The sequence below is a fragment of the Populus alba genome, chromosome 3, assembly GCF_005239225.2.
Source record: "Populus alba chromosome 3, ASM523922v2, whole genome shotgun sequence".
Classification (NCBI taxonomy): Eukaryota; Viridiplantae; Streptophyta; class Magnoliopsida; order Malpighiales; family Salicaceae; genus Populus; species Populus alba.
Window position 1 is genome coordinate 10,439,102 of NC_133286.1, and position 22,423 is coordinate 10,461,524.

A 22,423-nucleotide genomic window follows, 5' to 3' on the forward strand; every position below is an offset into this window, starting at 1 on the left:
TCTCCTTCTGCTTATAAATACTAAGAGGTAGAGAAGAAAAAAGGGGGCGGAAATAAAGAGAAAGAAGAGGGGGGAAAGGCCTAACAAAGGGAGTAAAAGGAGAATAAAAATGAGCGGGATGGATGATAGGTTGAAGGAAGAATTGATTGAGATGTAGAGGAGAGAAAAAAAAGAAAAAGAGAGAGAGAACGAAGGAGATTGAACAACAAAAAAAGGAACAACCAGAACAAAGAAATAGAAAATATAAGAAAAAAAGAAGGAAATGAGGGAGAATAAAAGGGTTAGAAGAGAGAAACTGAAGAAAAAAAAAAAAAAGAGAGAAAAGCAAAGGAAAACAGGGGAGAACAGAGGAGAAAGAGGAGAGAAACAAATGCAAAACAAACTAGAACGAGAAGACACGATGACAAGGGGGACAAAACAAAGACAATGACATGGGGAAGAGCAATCAAAACAGAAAAAGATAAGGAAAAACATAGGCTTAAGCCTCTGCATGGGGAAGAAGAAGAACAGTCATCGCCACAGCAGCCACCATCGATTTTTTGCCACCTCAACCCACCCCCAACAACATCAAACATGCTCTTTCACTTATTATAATCTTATATCCATCTCTTATCGGTATTCCTAGTTTATTTCATTTACACACAGAACATGAGCAATTCACGTTTTGTAGCAAATGAAATATAATTAGACGGTTACTGTGCTACGCACACTAACCATCTAATTATAATTAATTGGTTCTTATGATCAGCACAATAACCAACTATCTTCTCAGGCTAGACTTTAGTAGTCCAGTCCATAAGGCTGGGCTAAGTCTAGACTTATAGAAAGAAGGTTTTTGTTTTGGGCCAATCGCAGCTCAATTTCTTTTGGGCCAGGTCTGATCCATTGCAAAAAATTCAAAACAAATATTTTCAAAAATATTTGTGATTTTTTTGCCTATTTTTTTGTCCATTGTAATTAATATCGATTTATATTTTTATACTGTAAAGATATGAATCTGGTTTTCGTCAAAACATTGCAAAAATGATAAACAAAAAAATATCTTGTTTTCATGCATACGGTCAAGTCTTAAAAAATCATATCGTATTTTCATATGACAAAAATTCACAAAAAGAAAAGGTAATGGTATCTTAATTGTGCAAATATATGTTGATGATATTATATTCATAATAATGAATCTCTTTGTGAGGAATTTGCAAAATGCATGTAAGATAGTTTGAAATGAGCAAATCAATCAAACAAGAGGTGACGTCTTCATCAATCAAAGCAAATACAACAAGGATCTATTAAAGAGATTTGGGATGGAACTTGTCAAAAAACCCAAAACTCCCATGGGAACATCAACCAAGCTTAATATGGATGGAAATGGTAAGAATGTAGACATCATATAATATTAAGTTATGATTGGTTTTGTTATATTTAACTGTAAATAGACTTGATATTATGTTTAGTGTTTGCATATGTGCATGTTTTCAAGCATGTTCTAAACAATCCCATGTTAGTGTTGTAAAATTAATTTTTTGATGTTTGTATGGTACAATTAATTTAGGGTTGTGATATCTGAAAGGAAGTGAGTTGAGTTTGATTAGCTATTTATATATATTGATTTTGCTAGGTGTAAAGTTGATAGAAAAAAGTACTAGTGGAACATGTCACTTTTTAATATCATCACTAGGGCTTGTAAGAAACGAAACTTGGTAGCCCTATCTACAACTGAAGTAGAATATATAGCAGTTGGTAGTTGTTGTGCACAAAACTTATGGATGAAACAAACCTTATAAGATTTTGGACTTAATTTTAATCATATACCTATTAAGTGTGATAACACTATTGCAACAAGTCTATCTAAGAATGCTATACAACACTCATGTACAAAACATATTGAAATGAGACATCGCTTCTTAAAAGATCATATGATGAAGACTGATATTATACTTGAGTTTGTAAGAACATAACATTTACTAACAAATAATTTTAAAAAGCATTTAGGTAAGGATCACTTTTGTGAGATAAAGAGGAATTTAGGCATTATTCATGCTAATGACATTTGAGATTTTATCTTTATGTGTATGTATTATTGAAAATAAGTTGGACATGTTTTAGTGATGAAATGTATATCCTTTTTAGCATGAAAAAATTATCCTGCTACAAAATTCTCCGACAATGTAGATCTTGAATAAACTGGCTGACCAGTTCGTTATACTAATTCAACCAGTTGAAATAGTGAAACAAAGTATTTGATACTACGTTAACATTAACATTTTGAGATTTCAGTTAGGTTCAGTTTTTTAGACAACAAGTTGGATAAATGTGTTTTTTGTTCTCATAAAACATCTGAAATGGTCAAAACCAGAAATTTATGTTCTTTATATGAGCCAGTTGACCGGTTCATACCTTCGAAACAATTGGCCGACCGATTGAGATAGAGCACGTGTAGCTTGTCTACTACCTAAGATTTTAGATTTTGACCCCTCGATTTCCTTAAGTTTTGGACTTAACTTTTACATGGAAAAGGCATTTTTTAGGTGTATAAGAAAGACCAAAAGAGAAAATTATAATATTTTAAGGTTGAGGTTAAACTGGCTAGTCCATTTAACTAAATCAATGCTATAAATATCGTTGTTATTTTCCAGTAGAGACAGAATCCTTAAAATAAAGAACCCTAACCCTAAACTAAAACCCCACCCTCAAATCACTTAAATTCCACTAAATCAAGCTCAATTGAAGTTAATTTCTTGAAGATTCAAGCTAGATGACACTTAAGAAACATATTACAGATGTGGAATCAATGAAAAAACGGGTAAATTATCCTAATTTTCATCAAAGTGATAATGTAGAGAAGTTTATGAATTTATTTTCAAATCGATCTATTGTAGTTGAAAGAGGTTTAATAAGTATGTTAAGTAATTTCAAGATGGATACAATATTTTTTTTTTTTTATTAACGTGGGTGTCCGGGCCAGCTTGCGCGCACCTCGACTAATCCAACGGGCCCTGAAGTTAACGACCATGTAAGCCTCCAGTGGCCATCATATGAGCAACCTATGGTTTGAACCTGAGACCACAAAGAGAACAAACCTCTTGATCTCAAGCGTTTACCACTGAGCCACCACCTAGATGGTTCAATATTTGATTATATGGGTTGGCATAATTTTTTCAGGATGACTTTTCCAAGCCCTAATTTAGTTTTTATAGCAAGATGAAAAATCCAAACCACCTCCATAGAACTCCTTTCTTTCATACAAGTCCTTGAAAATAAAGATTTAAAATGTGCGTGAATGGCCTTTCTCTTTGTCCTTCTACTTTTCAATAGTTTTCTCTATTCTCTCTCAACTTTTAGGGATTAAGAAATGAAAAACAAAATGAATTTTAGGACCAAAAAATAAAATATTAAAGCTTTAAGGACCAAATAAACACATCAACTAAGACTTTAAGGACAAAATTGAAGTTTCCTAAACCTTCTGAATAGTAAGCTCTATTGTTTATTTATTTATTTTGATCCTTCTTATGCTAATTTTTTTTTTAAGTATAGTTTAAAATTTTATTTTATAAAATTGACCTGTTAGATTTTTCACTTTATATATGTAAAAGCATGGAAAAAAAAACACAATGCTAATATAACTTGGAAGAACATAATTACAAAGAAATTAAGTTGAGTTGAATGAAAAAAAAAAAAAAAAACACAAAAAAGAAGAAGCAATGTTTATGTGAACATTACAATGAGCAATAAAATAACCCAAACTATACTTTTCAAACTCGGCTTGATGGTTGGTCTAGTCTAAGGTCCAAGTTCCGGGTTTTGACTAGAATATCCGGGTCAATTTTTTTTAAATAAAAATGATTTTATTTTAGTAGAAAAAAACAACAAAAGTTAACGTGTTGCAACCGAGTTTTTGACCGGGTCAACTTGCCGGGTCACACCGGGTTTTTTCTTCCCCTATTTTTTTTTTTCAACTTGACATGGTTCCAACCTTGGATCAACTAGGTCCCGGGTCGAACCGTCGGGCCGGGTTTCAAAACTATAACCCAAACCTTTTTTTAACAGTAATTAGAAATAGAAATAAGTAGAGGAGGCGAAAATCAATGGTTAAGATTGAGTTATAAAACTTTCAAGCCCGGTTTTCTATAAAAAGTTCAGCCTAGGGAGTGTTCAAACGAGATCAACAGTTATGACGGGGCTACTTAGCCACTACTTTTTTGTTTAGGCTTGAATTTTAACTCATTTAATATCAAAGACATTTGTTTTAACTTTAACTTTTTCATCCAAAAATAAAGGATTTTTACTTGAAAAAATTGCATTACTTCACATTATTTTAATTAGACCATCAATTTTGTACACTTGACTTAAACCGTAGGTTTTACTTAATTTTGATATATAAAAAAAAATATAAAAATAAAATGTAAAAGAATGATAGAGAAATAAGAGACAATTTGTGGTGTTCATATGGCTATTTGTGGCTAAAAGATGGTTTTGGAGAGTGGCGAAAGTGGAAGATCAGTGGCTAGATCGGGTTGGAGAAGTTTGTGCTGAGCAAAGAAATTGAATAACCGACTAAACCGGAAAAAAATAACTGAAAAAATCAAACCATAAAAAAAAATGATAAAATCAATTAAAATTTTGAAAAAACCGATCGGTTTGGTTCGGTTTCGGTTTTATAAGCCTGAAACCGTAAAAACCGAACCAAACCAAAACCGGTCGATTTGAACCGGTTTCGGTTTTAAAAAAAAAATTGATTTTGTTATTTTTTTTTTATAAAAACCAAACCGAACCTAAAATGATCACCCCTATAAGAAGTTGTGAAAGTTCAATTCAGTCCCCATTTTCTAGAACTTTCAATCATCTTTAATTCTTATAATTCTTAATGTATTTTTATATTAAACTCTTATTATCCTACTTTGATTTAGCTCTTTATTGATGTATTCTTATAATTCTTAATGTATTTTTATATTAAACTCTTAATATCCTACTTTGATTTTTAGCTCTTTATTGATGATGGTAATGATGAAAAAAACTCCTTAAATGTAGATGTGAAAAATTATTTTGTTTACGTGAAGAGCCTATTTTTCTTCCATTTATTTTTACCATAAAACAAGAATACACGTGCAATGTTCCAACTTTTACATCAACCATTCTTCAAATAAGAGTAAAATCTAAGAAAAAGAGCTAAATTGTTCTAAATAATGTTGAGTTAATTATAACTTAATCCTTTTAGTTTAGTAAAAATAATTTATTATTCCTTGTAGTCTTAAAAACTATATATTTAATTCCTATATTCTTAAATTCATGTGTAACTTAATTTTTTCCCATGTCATGTTCTTTTTTAATTCATCTTGATTCCCTATTATAAAAAAAAATATAAAAAAGAGTAGATAATATGAAAAAATAAGGAGAAAAAATCATTTTTAAAAAACAAAATACTAGTAACAAAGCATAATCAATGCTGATAAAAAAAAATTATTTAATTATTTTTATAATATAAAGATTAATTAGTTTATTTTAATAAACTATAAAAACTAAATTACAATTAACTTTGTAAATGAGCATTAAATCTGTCCACACTTGCATCCTATAAATAAATATTATAAATAAATATCGTGTCATGGGACTTATGTACACCTCTGCAAAAGGACTGAGAGGAAATGAAAGAGAGGGCACGAAACCCGAAAACCGCAGATACAGAGGTGTAAAGGCTGCGAATATAAGACGAGAGAGTGAGATAGAGAGAGCACTGTTCACCAAAAAATTTTGAAGTTTGAGCTTTAAAACCAAAACCTGAAGTCACAGTGAATCAAAGAAACAAATGCAAGGGAGGGAGACGCATTAAAAAACACAGTTTTTGAGATTGTTTGAGTGGAGTGAGAGAGAAAATCGCTTGTAGATTTTGTGTGCGAAGATAACATGAGTAAATGGTTGGGCTTTTCTCTGACTCCACACTTGAGATTTGATGAAGGGTTTGGTAGAGAAGACCAAGCTCCTGGTTTCTCTGTCAGGCCTTTGCGTTCTGATGGATCTCCTGGTGTTTTTGATCCCTTTAGACGTCCATCTAATGGCGCTCCAGGTACTGCATGCTCCCCTTTTCTTTCTTTCTTTCTTTCTCAGTGCATGTGTTATTTTCTTAAATGAAAACTTGAACATGATTTGTGATGATTTTGCTGTAATATTTCATCCTATTTTATTGTAATTGGTAGATTGGAGATATGAAAACACTATGGATGGAGGTAGTACAGGTGAGGATGGTCCAAAGCTTGAGGATTTCTTGGGGTGTTACTCAAACTCACCTTCTAATGAGACCAGAGTTTATTGTCAGCAAGAGGATCACCAGAGTCATCAAAACCATGCTAATAGAATCAATGTTGATCTAGCACCAAGCTTCAACACCAACGGAGATGTAAGAACTGGGGAGAATAGTCTCACAAGCCGTTCTTCAATCCAAAGTTACCATTTCAATGACAATCCACAAACCTCAATCCCTAGTCACTGTCTTCAGCACTATGATTTAAACCATAGCCATAGCCATAGCCATAGCCATAGCCATAGCCATGAGAGTGGCATAAACCATGTGCCTTTTGAGAGTGCTAGTTCAGTTTCTGGGTTCAAGTCTTGGCTTAGGCAGACGGCGACATTTTCTTCTAGTGGGAAGTCTCCAATTGAAGCAAACAATAGCAATTTTCAATCATTATTGCTCACAATGAGTCCCAGTTCTCAGAATGGATTGGCTACTATATCTCCATTGCAAGTGTTTGATAACCGTAAAAGGCCAGTTGTAAAATCACTTGCTGAAGAACCAGTTTCTCATAAATCTATAGACACATTTGGACAAAGAACTTCACAATATAGAGGTGTAACAAGGTACTATCTTCCTTTTCTTCTCTTCTTCAAGTCGTGGCGATACCTTCCTTTCAACTTCGCTTCAACATATACATGTGTCTGCAATTATCTGTTATATATGTTCTATGATTGTTAGGCATAGATGGACTGGGAGATATGAGGCCCATTTATGGGACAATAGTTGCAGGAAAGAAGGACAAACGAGGAAAGGAAGGCAAGGTGTGAGAGAAAATAAGCTTTAAATAATTTCTGTATTTCTCTCTAGTTCTTTCTTTTTCTTCAAAAGAATATACTAACGGTTGCTTTTCTTTTTCATATGCTTTTTGGGTATATTCACCTTTCAATGTCACTCAAATCTTATGCAGTTTACCTTGGTAGGTGTACTTCTTTATTATATAAAATATTATTTGTATGTTATATTCTTAATTATACATAAGAATAGGATTTATTAAATGCTGATTAACATATTTTTGTTGGTCTTAAATACGTTGGATATTGTGCTTGTTCTTCTCCTTCATTCCTTTTGTTTTAAAATCGTGTATCAGGTGGGTATGATAAGGAAGAAAAAGCAGCAAGGGCATATGATTTAGCAGCCTTGAAGTATTGGGGTCCAACAACGCATATTAATTTCCCTGTAAGTCTGTTGTTAGTCATCCTAAGTTGGTGTGTACAAAAAAGACCAACCATTTGTTCTGTAGTGTCTGTATCTGTAATATCTTAACTATTTTTTCAAACAAACAAACAAAAATGTTAGGTGAACACTTATGAGAAAGAGCTTGAAGAGATGAAGCACATGACCAGGCAAGAATTTGTAGCCAGTTTGAGAAGGTAATTACCATTCTACAGTCCTTAATTAAAGAAAAAGAGAAGTAGAAGAGAAGGGAGAAAAAATGATCGCTTTGTTCAAATTATGACAGGAGAAGTAGTGGGTTTTCAAGAGGAGCTTCTGTGTACAGAGGAGTGACAAGGTAATGGCAGAAAGCGACTTCAATGATGAAGTTTTTTTCTTTTTTTTCCCCATTATTTACTGCAATTGCAGGCTTTTTTCAATCATCGTAGGCCATAATAGGCAAACATTGTTACCCATTTGCCTATAATATCAAGTGCGCATTTTTAGTATATAATACTAAACATGATTCTTCCACCGTATCTCTCCCTCGTTTTCGCTAAGTTGCTTTCCTGTATCCTGGCAGGCATCATCAACATGGAAGATGGCAAGCTAGAATAGGAAGGGTTGCAGGAAACAAGGATTTGTACCTTGGAACATTTAGTAAGCAAGCCTTCGTCACTTTCTTTCTTCCACCGTATCTTTCCCTCTCTTTTTCTCATTTATAGCTTGAGAAACTTAACTCAAATAGTCTAATCGCTCTTTACGATATAGGTACACAAGAAGAAGCTGCCGAGGCCTATGACATTGCTGCAATTAAATTTAGGGGTACCAGTGCTGTTACAAATTTCGGTATAAGAAGGTATGATGTGAAGAGAATTTTCTCAAGCTCCAAACTCATTGGTAGTGACCTAGCTAAGCGTTCATCAAAAGATTCGGCTCCGGCGGCCGTCGAGGATTACAATTCTTGTGCTTCATCAACTTCTTCTCAGCCCCACCTTGCCATAGCAAGCAGTGAAGCCTCCAATGAAGTGGCTGACATGATGTGGAGTGAAAATACAGGGGAACATCAAACAACAACAACAATGGTGTAACTTTGGTGGCTTCAAGTAGCAGGAATCCCTCCAATGGTGTAACTTTGTCTTAGCTAGTGATTTTGGCCTTGGCAGCGAAAGCTTTTCTCAGGGCTGCTTTCCATTAATGCAGGGTGGAAAGCACCAAGAACTCCCTATGTTTGCATTGTGGAATGATTGAAAAATAGTAGATGAAGATGAGCAAGATTTGAGAACTCTATATCAAATATATAGTAATTATCATTATAAAAAGATTAAGAACTCAAGAGGGCTCGATCATTTCCTTTATGACAAGAGACAGGAAAAACAAATCTGGTGAAAGGCACGTCAGTTTCTCTTGAAGTACAGAAAAGACACAAGAACAACTTTGAAGCACTTGTTACTCTTTCAACTATCCAATCCAAGGTTTCAAACCACACAGTAAACTTGGTTTCTGCCCCCTTCCTGTAAAACTGAAGGCCGCAACAATTGCTTTGCATGTATTTACTTGCACCGCCGGAGACATGGCGCAAGAAGTAGGCCCTGTTTGCAATGGCTCTAGCTACCTAGGCCATTAGGGGCCACAAACACACAGAACAAAACGACCACCTTGTTTGGTCTTATTGCAACAGACCAATACACAAGACATATATTATTAATATTAAAGAACTCTAAAAGACGAGGGAAAGCACTGTAGCTTTCCCATGCCTTTTAATTATACTTATATATAATGATAATAATTATCAGGATAGAGCAAGAAAAAAAATTTTGGAGGGCTAAATTATAAATTAAAGAGGCCAAGAAATATTATAAATATTTATAATTATAAATATACAAGGGAGGAGCATTTCCTTGCAGGGTCGGGGCCCCGGCCAGCCCCCCTCCATCTGCCACTGATTATTATTATTATATATAATAATAATTATTATAATTATAATTATAATAATTATTATTATATATAATAATAATAATATTTACAATTATAAATATACAAGGGAGGAGCATTTCCTTGCAGTGGCAGATGGAGGGGGGCCTGCAAGGAAATGCTCCTCCTTGTATATTTATAATTGTAAATATTATTATTATTATATATAATAATAATTATTATAATTATAATTATATTATTATATATATAATATTATTTTTTGTTTTTTTTTCTGTATTTGTTTTGGTTTTTTATGCCTTTATGGGTTTTTTTTCCTTTTAATTTTTTTTGTTTAATTTAGTTTGTTAATTGATCTCTGGTTTGACGAGTTAACTAGATATTTTCTTTTTTTTTAATTAATTTTTTTAATTTAGTTTAGTTTGTTAATGTTAAATTTTTTTCTATTTAATTATCAGACTTTCATGACACGTATTCCAAGCTTGACAGGTTAACCCCGTTAATTATGGATTGACCAGTTAATTTTTTTTTCTATTTAGTTATTAAACTTTCATGACGCGAATCTAAGATTTGACGGGTTATCCTGGTTTGAAAGGTTAACCCAGTTAATTCAATTTTTTTTTCTTTTTCTTCATTAGTTTTTTTCTTCATGTGGTTTTTTTTTCTTTTTAATTATCACACTTTTATGACACGATCTTGTAACCAGACCCACATTCAAGGCTCTTGGGTCTGGTGTTACAACCAAACTCACTTAAACTTAAGTCATATAAGTTTAATATTATTATAAATATTACTCGTGGGTCAAGCGTTGCAGCTAAACCAAAGGCTTTTAAGTATATCTTTGCAGAAAGACATAACACTCTTAGATCTTAGCATTTTTTGATATTTTTTATGTAAGGAAAAAAAAAATAACCGGTGGCGTATGCCTTTGTTTTGTTTTCTTATTTTTCCTTTTTCTTTTTAAGCTTTTTACTGTGGACTGCACAATGCAGTCCATAGTCTGTTTTTTTTTTTTTGCAGTTTTTTTTTTGCAGTTTTTTCTTCTATCGTATTTTTTTTTGTTTTTGGTTTTTTTTTTCTGTAGCAGTTTTTCCTTCTTTTTTTTTGTTTTTGTTTTTTTTTACTTTTTTTTTTTTTAACGCGTGGATTTTTTTACTGTAGCAGCTTTTTTTTTTTTTTTCCTCGCTTTTGTTTCTTCTTTTTTTTACATATAATGTATTACTGTGCACACAGTGAAACACTTGACTTTTTTTTTTCCTTTTTTTTTCGTTTTCCCCATGGGTTTTTTTTTGTGTTTTTTTTCTTTTAATGAATTTTTTTGTTTAATTTAGTTTGTTAATGTGAAAAAAAAAAATTAATTTAGTTATCATACTTTCATTACACGGATCTTGGTTTTTTTTTATATATTAAGCTGGTTGAGAACTTAGCTTTGTAGGTTTTTTTTTTTAAAAAAAAAAAAACACTATGGATTACTACAGTATTTCCTTTACATGATTTTTGTTTGGCTTCAGTGTTTCCCCCACATGTTTATTTTTTAAATTATCTTTGTTAAATTTATTTTTTTAATATTGAGTTGGTTGAGAATTTAGCTTTAGCTTTAGCTTTCCCCATATTTTTTTCATTATAATTATTATTATATTGTATTATATTATATGACTGTTTTTTTCTTTTGTTTTTTCTTTTTAATGATTTTTTAATGATTTTTTTTTGTTTGATTTAGTTTGTTAATGTTAATTTTTTTTATTTAGTTATCATATTTTCATGATACGAATCTCGGGTTTGATGGGTTAACCCTGATTTGATGAATTTATTTTTTTCATTTAGTTTAGTTTGTTAAAGTTAATTTTCTTTCTATTTAATTACCAGACTTTCATGACACGTATCCTGGGCTTGATGGGTTAACTTGGTTTGATGGGTTAACCTGGTTAATTCTAGGTAAATCCGTTTTTTTTTTTCTATTTAGTTATCAAACTTTCATGACGCAAATCCTAGGTTCTTACGGGATAACCTGATTTAAAGGGTTAACCCAATTAATTCAATTTCTTTTTCTTTTTCTTCATTAGTTTTTTTTTTGTTGATTTTTTTCTTTGTTTTTTTTAATTAATCTATTTAATTATCATACTTTTATGACACGACCTTATAGCCTGACCCACATCCAATATTCTTGGGTCCGATGTTACAGTCAGGTTACTTAAACTTGGATCATGCAAGTTTTAATTTTATTATTAATATTATAAATATTACTCTTAGGTCAGACGTTGCAGTCCAAACCCAAGATTCTTGGGTATAACTTTGCAGAAAAACCCAAAATTTTTAAATTTTTATTTTTTTAATATTTTTTATAAAAAAAAAATGATCAGCGGCATCACGCGGGTATCAAAGCTAGTTATTATTATATGATGTGGAATTTTTGGCTATGGTTAAAATGCCGACTAATTTTGCTATAGACCATTAGCTTTTTTTGTTTTTAGATTAATATAAGTATTGAGATCAGCTTATGTGTATTTGATTAATCATATAGGTTCTGAAATTAACAACTATGTAAATTTCTAGTGATTTCAAGATTAATGGGGCTCGAACTAGTAATATGTGGGGAGGTTCTGAAGTTAACAACTATGTAAGTTTCTAGTAACCTCAAGATTAATGGAACTCTAACTAGTAATATGTGGGGAGGAACATCAAAATCTGATCAATTAAATTACTTCTTTTTAAGTATATGTATGCATTATGGGCACCATAAGGCAAAAAGTCAAAGAACTTTGGGGGATGCAGAGAAGCAGTAATCTTCCTCCACTGGCAGGTTTGTTTGGAGTCAATTAGATCATAGCAATATCAAATCTGACCTAGCGAGAGCGAGGCTTTGTGAGTCCATTTTCTGGAGGTCAAGTTAGTAAAAAAACTATTTCTTTTTACCTAAATAATGTTATTTTAAGTTTATTTGAAATGAAAATGTTAGACTCGGGCAAACTCTCAATTGAAGACCTGGATCTCAATCAGATAATTGGAAGCTTGTTTTAAGATTATAGTTATAATTGTATTTTAAAGTGTTTTGAATTTAAAAATATATTAAAATAATATATATTTTTTATTTTTTTTAGAATTATTTTTTAATATCAATACATCAAAATAATCTAAAAATATTAAAATATATTAATTTGAAATGAATAAAAAAAATAAAATAAAATTATTTTTAAAGTATTTTTAAAATACAAAAATAAACAGGACTTAAAGAATTATAAATTATTATAGGTATTACAATATCTTTCAAGCATTTTTTGAATATTTAAATTTGTAACGCTAATGATTATTTTTTTAATTTAAATTGATTATGTTTAATTTTCGTTAACTTGCACTGTTGTAATGTAAATATTTGTGTTAGCCCAACAAGGTAGAAAAAAACATGCAACTCTTTGGGTTTTTCGATCCAATCCCCCTACCACCATGAAACTAGTTAGAAATTAATGTTATTGGATGAAAAATATATGTTGCAAAAAATCTTTTGGATCTTTCATTCAATAAATTTAATACCTTATTTATTTTTTATATTTTAAAAGAATTTTTTAAAAAATTAAAATTTTATTTATTTTTTTATTTTAAATTTATTTTTTTATGTTTAAATATTTTAATATGTTAATATTAAAAATAATTTTTTTTAAAATAAATGATATATCATTCATGCTTGCATAAACATTTGTTTGACACTTTGAGAGAATACTTATATATTTATTAATTTTAAAGTTTATAGAATTTATTAAAATATATACATTAACTGATTTGAATATTTACATTAATAATAATAAAAAAAAAAAAAAAAAAAAACGTGAGGGAGAGATACAGAAAATCTAAGCCTACCCGTTGAAAAGGTGCCTTAAATTGCGTGCCCTTAGCCTTATTGCTGTTATTCTTGGATCTTCTCATGCAGTGCCAGGACCACTCCTCTTCATGGCGCGTAGCATCCCAATTAATATTTTCCTATACGAGTTTTTTTTATGTAAATACTTTACACAAAGTATTTTATATAAAAGATGAGACAAATTTTGACAATTTTGTTGTTAATAATATTGTAAAAAACATAATCATAGCTGGTTATTAGAGACGGCGATATGGTTGCGACATGCTCTTTTTTAATGAATAATAATCAAGTTATATAATAAAACAAGATTAAAACTTAAAAGTATCCCTACATTATATTGAGTTTTTTTAATTAGAAAATTATTTTTAAAAAAATTAGGAAAATTAATATTGAAAAACCATATTTTTTTTAAAAAAAAAACAACAATTTGATAAAACCCACACTTTCCACTTCTAAACTTCTTAAAATGTAGCAATTGAGAAGTGACATAAACTCTTACGATAAAGAGAATGAGATAAGAGAAAAGAAAAAAAAATAACGACAACAATATCCTATAAACACAGCAAATCTACAACATCTATTCTATAGTGCTAGTTATATAATTTGGGTTCTGTTGCGGATTATAATTTGTTTTTCCAAAAAATATTAGGTATGCAAGCTATCTTGATGTGTTTTTTTATATAAAAAAAACAAAATATAAATTAAAAAGTTTATGCAAACATTTAATTAATAAATTGATAAAACTATCAAAGTAAATAAAAAAAATCATTAATAATAACCAAAAGAGAATGTAAATCAATATATTCAATCACGCAAATTGAGATATTTGCATGATTGTTTTTACTAAATATATTTATTTATATCAATAAAAGATAATAAAAATAGAAACACAAATAACATTAATTGAATGTTTTGCAAGGCCGGACATATAAAAAAATATTATTATAAAATGAGTATTTTTTATTTTGAAAATAAAGTTCATTTGTATAAAACAAAAAACAATTATAGGAGAATTATAAATATCTTAAAAAATCAAACATAAATAAAAAAAAATATATCCATAAAAGACATGCAAAATCCGAGATTTAAATCATGAGACTAGGATAAATCTATAGAAAAAAAATCAAAGATAATCACAAAACCAATATTAAAAATAACTTAATATAAAATGATAAGATCATAAAAGAAAATGAGAAGAAAAAAAAAGATGTTGAATGACATTACCTTTCCAAACTCGTGACTCGGATCATTAGATCATAAGCGATACAAATAGAAAAAAAAAAAAAAAAAGCTAAATCTCCAACAAATCAAATATTAAAATATAAAATTAGAAGAAAAAAAAAATCAATTTCCCATAAGGATCTAAGAAAAAATTTAATTAAAAGAATAAGGGTGAAAATAAATAAAAAATAGAGGGAAAAAATTTTTTTTTTAATTGAAAGGTTAAATTGAATTGAAAAATAACCTCAAAAAAAAAAAACAAATCCAATGAATGAGGGTCAAATTGAAGAAATAAAACAACATAAATTTTGATTGAATGATGAAAATTTAAAGCCAATAAAACTTTAAAGAAAGGGCCAAGGAAATAAATTAAAAAAAAAAAAGAATAAGAATAAGGATTGAAATGAAAAAAAAAACATATGAAAAATTTTAATTGAATGACTAAATTGAAATCAAACAAAACTTTTTTAAAAAGAATAAGAACGAAATAAGAAATCAAAAGGATAAGGATTGAAAATTGAAAAAGCAAAAAAAAAAAAACTTTTATTGAAGAATGAAATTAAAAGCCAATAAAACTTTAACAAAAAAGTCAGAGAAATAAATTAAAAAAAAAACATATGAGAAATTGTAATTGAAGGACTAAATTGAAAAAAAAAACTTTTATAAAAGGAATAAGAACAAAAGAAAAAATCAAAAGAATAAGGACTGAAATTGAAAAAAAAAATATATATAAAAGGTGTATGTGGCTTACCTATAACAACTTACCTATAACAACTATAGTGTAAATGACCTCTTATAGGTCAAATAAATATTATTAAGGTGTTAGGTATTATGACCTCTAATTATACTTATTTAGTTACTTGCTGATGTGATAAGATCAACAACACATATGGCAATTGTATTTAATCTTGTAAGGGGTTTATTTTAGGTTGTAAGTTCACTAATAACTGGTATTTAAGGAGAGGTACACAAAATGATTGATATTTATAAAGGAAGTTGTAGTTGTGGTAAATAAAAATTATACCATTAACCATGTTCACACCTCATTGCACTTTATTAAATGTTGACCACATCCAATTTGATAACCCTTTCTTTCCTAATAAAATATATAAAAATACATATACTTCCTTTTTTACCCTTATATAACACATTATTATGGCCAAAATATATGAGACCAATGATATATAGATGTCTAACTAGATAGAGAACAAAAAAAGAACAAATGAGATCCATTTATCTGCATATGTCGGTGTTAAAACAGTGTTTTCATTAGTAAAAATATCATTGATGGATTTACCAAGAGAACCATGTAATTGACTAGTGTCTTGTGGTGATTTCATATCAGCCAGTAATTTTATCATTGATTTAAACATTGATGAATAGGCCAACAAAACACATGTTTCGTGGTTCGATTAAAAACTAAGGATGTACTCTATTAAACTATTTCAAAGCTTCATTATCGAAAGGGTGCACCATGAATCCATCCTCTAGATCATGTAAATGATGCCATGTTATATGCTTAGATGTCTTTGAAGACATAAATAACATTTGCAACTTAAGAGTGATTGTGAAGTATCTTAGTTTTTTTTATATAGCAAGTGTCCTTCCTCGATATGTATTGGGTTTATATCAAGCATGCCCTGAGGTTTTACACTCGGTTAAATCTACATCTTCACAATAGTACAACATGCAAAAATTTAGGCATATATTAATTTTTTGGTATCTCGGGTCAAAGGCTTTTATCATGGATTTTGCAGCATAGAAATTCCTTTTCAACTTATTTCCTATAAGTAAAATGTTTTTTTCTCATTCAATTATGCCATTATAATCAACCTCGCTCATATAATAATCATACTTAATGGTAAACAGTCATGTAATGACCGATAATTTACTGTGATTTATCATCACAACTTCGTGTATGTCGCTAGAACTAGATGTTGAGCCAATAATCCTTTTTAACATGGTCTTGTAAAAAGCATAAGTTTCTCAATGTACAAACTAATACAAATATTTCTTAGCGAACCTATTTTTTTAAAAGATACATTATCATAGTATATGATTGGTATAACTTTTTTATTTTATCATGTGAACATTTAATTTTGTCTCCACTAATATTCTTTGAATTTAAAAGTGCAAAATAAATAAAACCCTCAGCCCCTTTACAACAATCTTCCCTATATAATCCTTTTGGTGAGTATCAATACATCTAAGAACAATCATCCATAACTTAGGAAACCTATATAGAATAATGATAACATTTTTTAATAATGTAACAATTCATTCAAAATTTAACTTTGGTAATTAAAAATGAATTTACAATCTAATAACCAATTATTATTGCTTGTACAAAAATATAATGATGTGTCAAAATATTAACTAAATAAATCTAATTAGCAAAAATTAATCGGTACCCAACTAATTGTCTATCATTTGTTCAATTCAAACTTATTCAATCTAAATTAATATCATTTAATTGTTATCAATTCCATGAAAAATCAATTTCCCCAAAATCTCCAACATAACAATAAAATTGACAAAATATTGTTGTTACCCATTAAATAACCCATTGTTTCTTTTAGTATAACACACCGAAGTTACAAAATCAAAATTAATTTCATTAAATTACAAACAATTCAAATTTTTTCCAAATTACAAAGAAACCCTAACATACAAATCAAGCTTTAATTATATATGAAAAGGTTGTGAAATATTTAAATATACAAGCAAACTACACTACAAATACTAAAAAAAATATCAATACATTAGCTTAAAACATAAATTAGTAAATCTACTTATGTGATGTGGGGAATATTTAGAGAAAATAGTATCAAGACAATAATGTTAACACTACATAATGTTGTGTGGTTGAATTTGTGATAATGAGGCCTGGAATTGTGTCAAAATGGGTTGGAGAGGTTGTTGTTTTGATTTGCAATTCAAAAAAAAAAAGAGGAAGAAAAGGGGGAGAATGAAGCTAATATTGGTTATAACACTTTTAAATTTGTTGATGGAATTTACAATAAAAAATATCATCGGTCAATAATGATGTTTCATTTTAACAATGAAATATTTTTTCATTTTGAATTATTTTTATTAAGTCAGTGATTTCATCTATAATTACTGATAAAACATATTTCGTCGATAATTATATTGTAAATTTTTTATTAAAATATTCTATCACTACTATAATCAAACATTAGCGATAGAAAATATTTCATTGATAATTATGTTTCTACTTGATAATTTTTTGATAATGTATTATTATTATCATTATTATATGAACAGTTAAAACATATCAAACCTAACAAACAAAAGGAGTTTAAATCTAGGCAAATACCTTAAATTTATCCTTGTATTTGTCCTAATTATTCATTTCTACATATGTGAATTTAATTTGACCAATTATTTAAAAGAAATTAATCATTGAGATTCGATTCTCCCCAGCTATTAGATTATTATTACTTTAAAAGAAATTAGCTATTAGATTAATTGGGAAAATTTAGAGAACAATATTTAATTAAATAAATTTAAAAGATATAAAGGTTATGTCTTCCTGGACGGTGCCTAATTTCATTACATAATGACGTGAGCAATTTGCTTTTAATTAATCATTGAGATTCGATTCTCCCCTGCTACAAACCAGAGCAGTGCCAGATTCGACGCAGAAGAGGAATCCACATAAAATCTAGCAGAAAAGAAGAACGAAAGAAGGAGAGAGAGAGCGAGAGAGAGAGAGAGAGAGAGAGAGAGAGAGGCTGGCCTGGCCAGACCCTCTCAGATCTAGCTTCGCACATCGTCACATAGACACACAGAAACATCTACAAGACAAGACACTTCAAGCAGGCTGCATTTTTTTTTAAAAAGAAAAAAAAAAGAAACCAGGTACCTGAAGCTTACTTAAATGGCAGAAAGTGACTTAAACATTCAAATAAAGATGAAAGCATCCAAGAATGCGACGGGAAGAACCAAAAAAAGTTTGGCATTGCCAGAAAGGTCACTGACAGCACCAACATTTTCTACTAATTCAAGCACTTCAGATGCCACAAAAATACCAACATTTTCTACTAATTCAAGCACTTCAGTTATCACCAATTTTATGCAGTTTTGCAATGGAAAAACTTCTTTCCAGAATCTCAGTAGAACCAGAATAATCCAAGCATAACAAAAGCAGGGGACATGAACCCGTAAAATTATACATCCCAGTTCTGGAAATCTGTATTGATTTTGACGGCAATGTTGCAACTAGCTCGTGTGCATAGAATGCAACACCAAAGACCTGAGGCCAGCCAGGATTTTTAGTTGACGGCCGATGAATGATTTCTCCTTCTGAACACACACCCAGCTTTGCAAGATCAGCTGTGCAGCAGACAGGCAGCTCTTTGAACACCATAGGCAGAACCCCCAATTGACTCTCTATCTTCTACCTCAAAAACAATAGCTTGTGCCAACCCCGAACTAAAGTTGGAAAATTTCTGGGTTCTCCGGAATGTAATCTTTTCAGAACAATATCTTGTTTAGAAAACCAGAGAGTACACCCTGTTCCATTGATGATCAAAACAAAAGGTTTGGCACCGAACGACTTGGAACTGTTTTTAAAAAATTAATTTTTTTATGTGTTTTTAAATTGTTTTAATATATTAATATAAAAATAAAATTTTAAAAATAAAAAAAATATTATTTTAATATTTTTCAAATAAAAAATACTTTTAAAAATAACATTACTATATTCTTAAGCACCCAATAAAGGCAAATTCCAATTATGATGACTTTAGGGGCAACTTTCCTCCAATAATAAGACTCTGAACTTTCACTTATGAGATAAATAAAGCAATAATTTTTCAGGCAATATTGTATATGAAAATTATGAGATTGTGGTGATTGTTATTTTTTTAAAGTATTTTTTAACATATTTTTAACATTCATATATTAAAAATCATAAAAAAATAATTTAAATGAAATCAAACTAAAAACATGTATTCAAGTAAGGTAATTACAAGTTAATAAATATATCGGTCCGTTCTTATAGCGGGATATAAGACACAAGATATCATCTCAGAATCAACTGCACAATCCAACGGCAGCTATTAACATCTATGACTTGACCATCTAGGCTTGACTAGATATGAGTTGACAAGGTCTGGTGGGTGTTAGACTTGAATATCTTGTCATTTAATATGCGGTTGCACATGACATCCTATAAATATTTTTAAAAATATTTTTATTTAAAAATATGTTAAAATAATATATTTTTAATTTTTTTATATCAACATATTAATTAAAAAATAAAAAAAATAAATTAATTTTTTTTTCAAAACTACATTTGAAACATTAAAAAAAAAGACTAAAGCTATTTTAGAAATTAAGTTTTCAATTTGTTATTTTGAAAAAAATTTAACCAACTATACTAGTTTATGACAAAAACAGTTTTCAACTTTGTTACATGACCATGTTTGGAAATGCGGGTTAACTCGTGTTTTTAAAAATTTTTTAAAAAAATTGTTAAAAAATAATTTTTTTATATGTTTTGAATTGTTTTGATGCGCTAATCTCAAAAATAATTTTAATAAAATAAAATAAAATAAAATAAAATATCATTTTGATGTATTTAAGCATGAAAAATAATTGCAACTACACTTCCAAATAAACAAAAAATACTCCTTTTACCCATGTTTGGGAGAAAACTCGTTAGTTTTCTATAAATTTAATGTTTTTTTTTTGTGCTAGCTTGGGATAATGTTAGGTTAAAGCTAGGGTTGAGGTTAAGGGTTTTTTTTTTTAAGTTTAGGGATATGTTGATTTTGGTTAAATTAATTATAAATTGTAGTTGGCTAAAAATTACACCAATTAAGATTATAAATAACATTATTTAGGGATAAATTTGTAGGAAATATAATTTTGTTGATTATATTTTGGTTTAGTTTTCATTTATTAAAGTTTTGTTGAACTTATATAATTTGATGAATCTTGGATATTTATAAATTAGTCACATTGAGTTTTGTTGTGTTATTTTACATTATATGTTTAATTTTAAAATAAAATGGTATAAATTATATTTTTATAGTATTTAATAAATATCTTATTTATATGTTTTACATGATGAAATTTTTTTTTTGGTTATTTATTAGCTTAATATTTTACCCCGTGCAACCTATGATGTCGTGCACCACTTTTTTTCACCTTATTTTTATTTTATTGTTTTGAATTTGAAAAATATTTGAGAGTGAGGTAATGATTACAATAAAAATATTTTTTATTTAATAATATATTAAAAAATATTTTTAATATTAATATATCAAAACAATCTAAAAAATATATATAAAAAATAATTTTAAATAATTTTTTAATTTTTAAAAAAACACAATTTTAAACATTATCTTAACAAGATTGGGGAGGTGTCCATCAGTCATTGAGGCAGAGAAGTCTGAAAGTGTTTTTTCTTAAAAAAAACATATTCATGTTACTACAATTTTGGGATCACGGGAGTTAGACCTGCGCATCTGTGTGGGTCGCACATGTGACTTGCCAACGCATCATACAATGCTATTTTAGAAATTAAATTTTGAACTTTGCTATTTTAGTTTTTTTTTTTTTTTTTTTTTACCCGCTGTGGAAAAAAAACTCGTTGGTTTCTCTTTGACCTTACAGGTCATGCACTCACCCACCCACAGAATGGGAAACTCCTCCCTCTCCCTTCCTCCCCTGTCTTGGTTTTTTTAACGTAACAGCTAAAGCCTCTATTTTAGGATTCTTTTTTCTAAGCAATCAATCACCCAAATTATCTCTTCTTTTACATTTTACCCATGATTCCCTCCAATGCATTTACCCTAGAAGGAATCAAGGACAGCCCTTTTCTTTGATTTTATCGTCAAAGCATTTACTTTGAAACAAATCCCTTCAGATTCAAAATGATCGAAACCTAAACCTCTGATTCCAAATTTTGAACCAGCCCAAATTCTTGAGTTTTAACGAGATTCGAGAATTTGGGTCCAAACCCAGATGCTGAAACCCTTTCAATCGTCTATTCCTACCCTCCCTTAATTTCTTTTTGAGTTTCTTGATTCATGGACACGAAATCATCAATCACCTCCATCTCTCTGATTTTAGGGCTTATATTCACCTTCTGTGCGCTTCTTGCTGAATCACAACCACAGAAGAGTCCTTCATCACCCTCGCCGCCGCCGCCTCCGCCGCCCTCTCCACCGCCTCCATCACCACCTCCTCCATCACCACCTCCTACACCTCCACCTGCATCACCACCTCCACCTCCGCCTCCGCCTCCGCCTCTACCTCCACCACCATCTCCTCCACCTCCATCAAAATTACCTCCACCTCCGCTGAGAAAGAAACCGCAGCCACCACCCCTGCCACCAAGGGATAGGTCTACTGGAAACGTAACGAGAAGGAGAATGCGTCCACCACCACCGAAGAATCACCAGATGAATAGTGGGAAAAAGATTGGGTTACTGTTTGTGGGCATTGCCGCAATCTTGCAGATTGGTGTTGTTGGGTTCTTGGCTTACAAAAGAAAGCAGCTTTTGAAGATTAATGATAGATATGAAGCTTGCTCTTCTTAATTTCTTTCTAACAGTTTCAAGTTTACGCAATGGATTCTTTGGAAGGGGGTTTATTGGATTGATTCTTTGGTGTATGCAAAAGATTGGTTGATGGATAGCAGCATCCAAGGTTGATTAGAGGAATGTTTTCTCAATTTGGGTCGGGTCCTAGAGGTTTCTCTGTAAATGGGTAAATTCATGATTTGGCATTTTCTTCACTTTTTTCCCCCCCTCATGTGGTAACTTTATCTACACGGTTTATAATTCAAATTAGAGTGAATCCTCTCGCCACGGGTTTTCAGCTAACATGCATGACTGTAAACAATGCTAGGAAGTACGGAAACTGGGAGAACTGCGGTGACAATATCTATGAAGTGCACATTCTTTTATATCTGTGAATGATGTCTAATTTGGTTTTTTGGTTCA

General features: G+C 30.1%; 2 protein-coding genes across 2 annotated transcripts; both read left to right on the forward strand.

Moving 5' to 3' along the window:
* Positions 1-5,627: 5,627 nt before the first annotated feature.
* On the forward strand, positions 5,628-9,145 carry LOC118038028 (AP2-like ethylene-responsive transcription factor AIL1). Its single transcript, XM_035044285.2, is given in 10 exon segments — positions 5,628-6,058; positions 6,189-6,849; positions 6,965-7,047; positions 7,194-7,202; positions 7,374-7,462; positions 7,583-7,656; positions 7,746-7,796; positions 8,022-8,098; positions 8,210-8,503; positions 8,506-9,145. Coding segments are annotated over 10 exon segments (1,575 nt in total). The 5' UTR covers positions 5,628-5,898; the 3' UTR covers positions 8,583-9,145.
* An 11,907-nt stretch (positions 9,146-21,052) lies between these two features.
* LOC118038029 (uncharacterized) lies at positions 21,053-22,423 on the forward strand. Its single transcript, XM_035044286.2, has one exon. It carries the CDS (start codon positions 21,506-21,508, stop codon positions 22,016-22,018), a length of 513 nt encoding a protein of 170 aa, XP_034900177.1. The 5' UTR covers positions 21,053-21,505; the 3' UTR covers positions 22,019-22,423.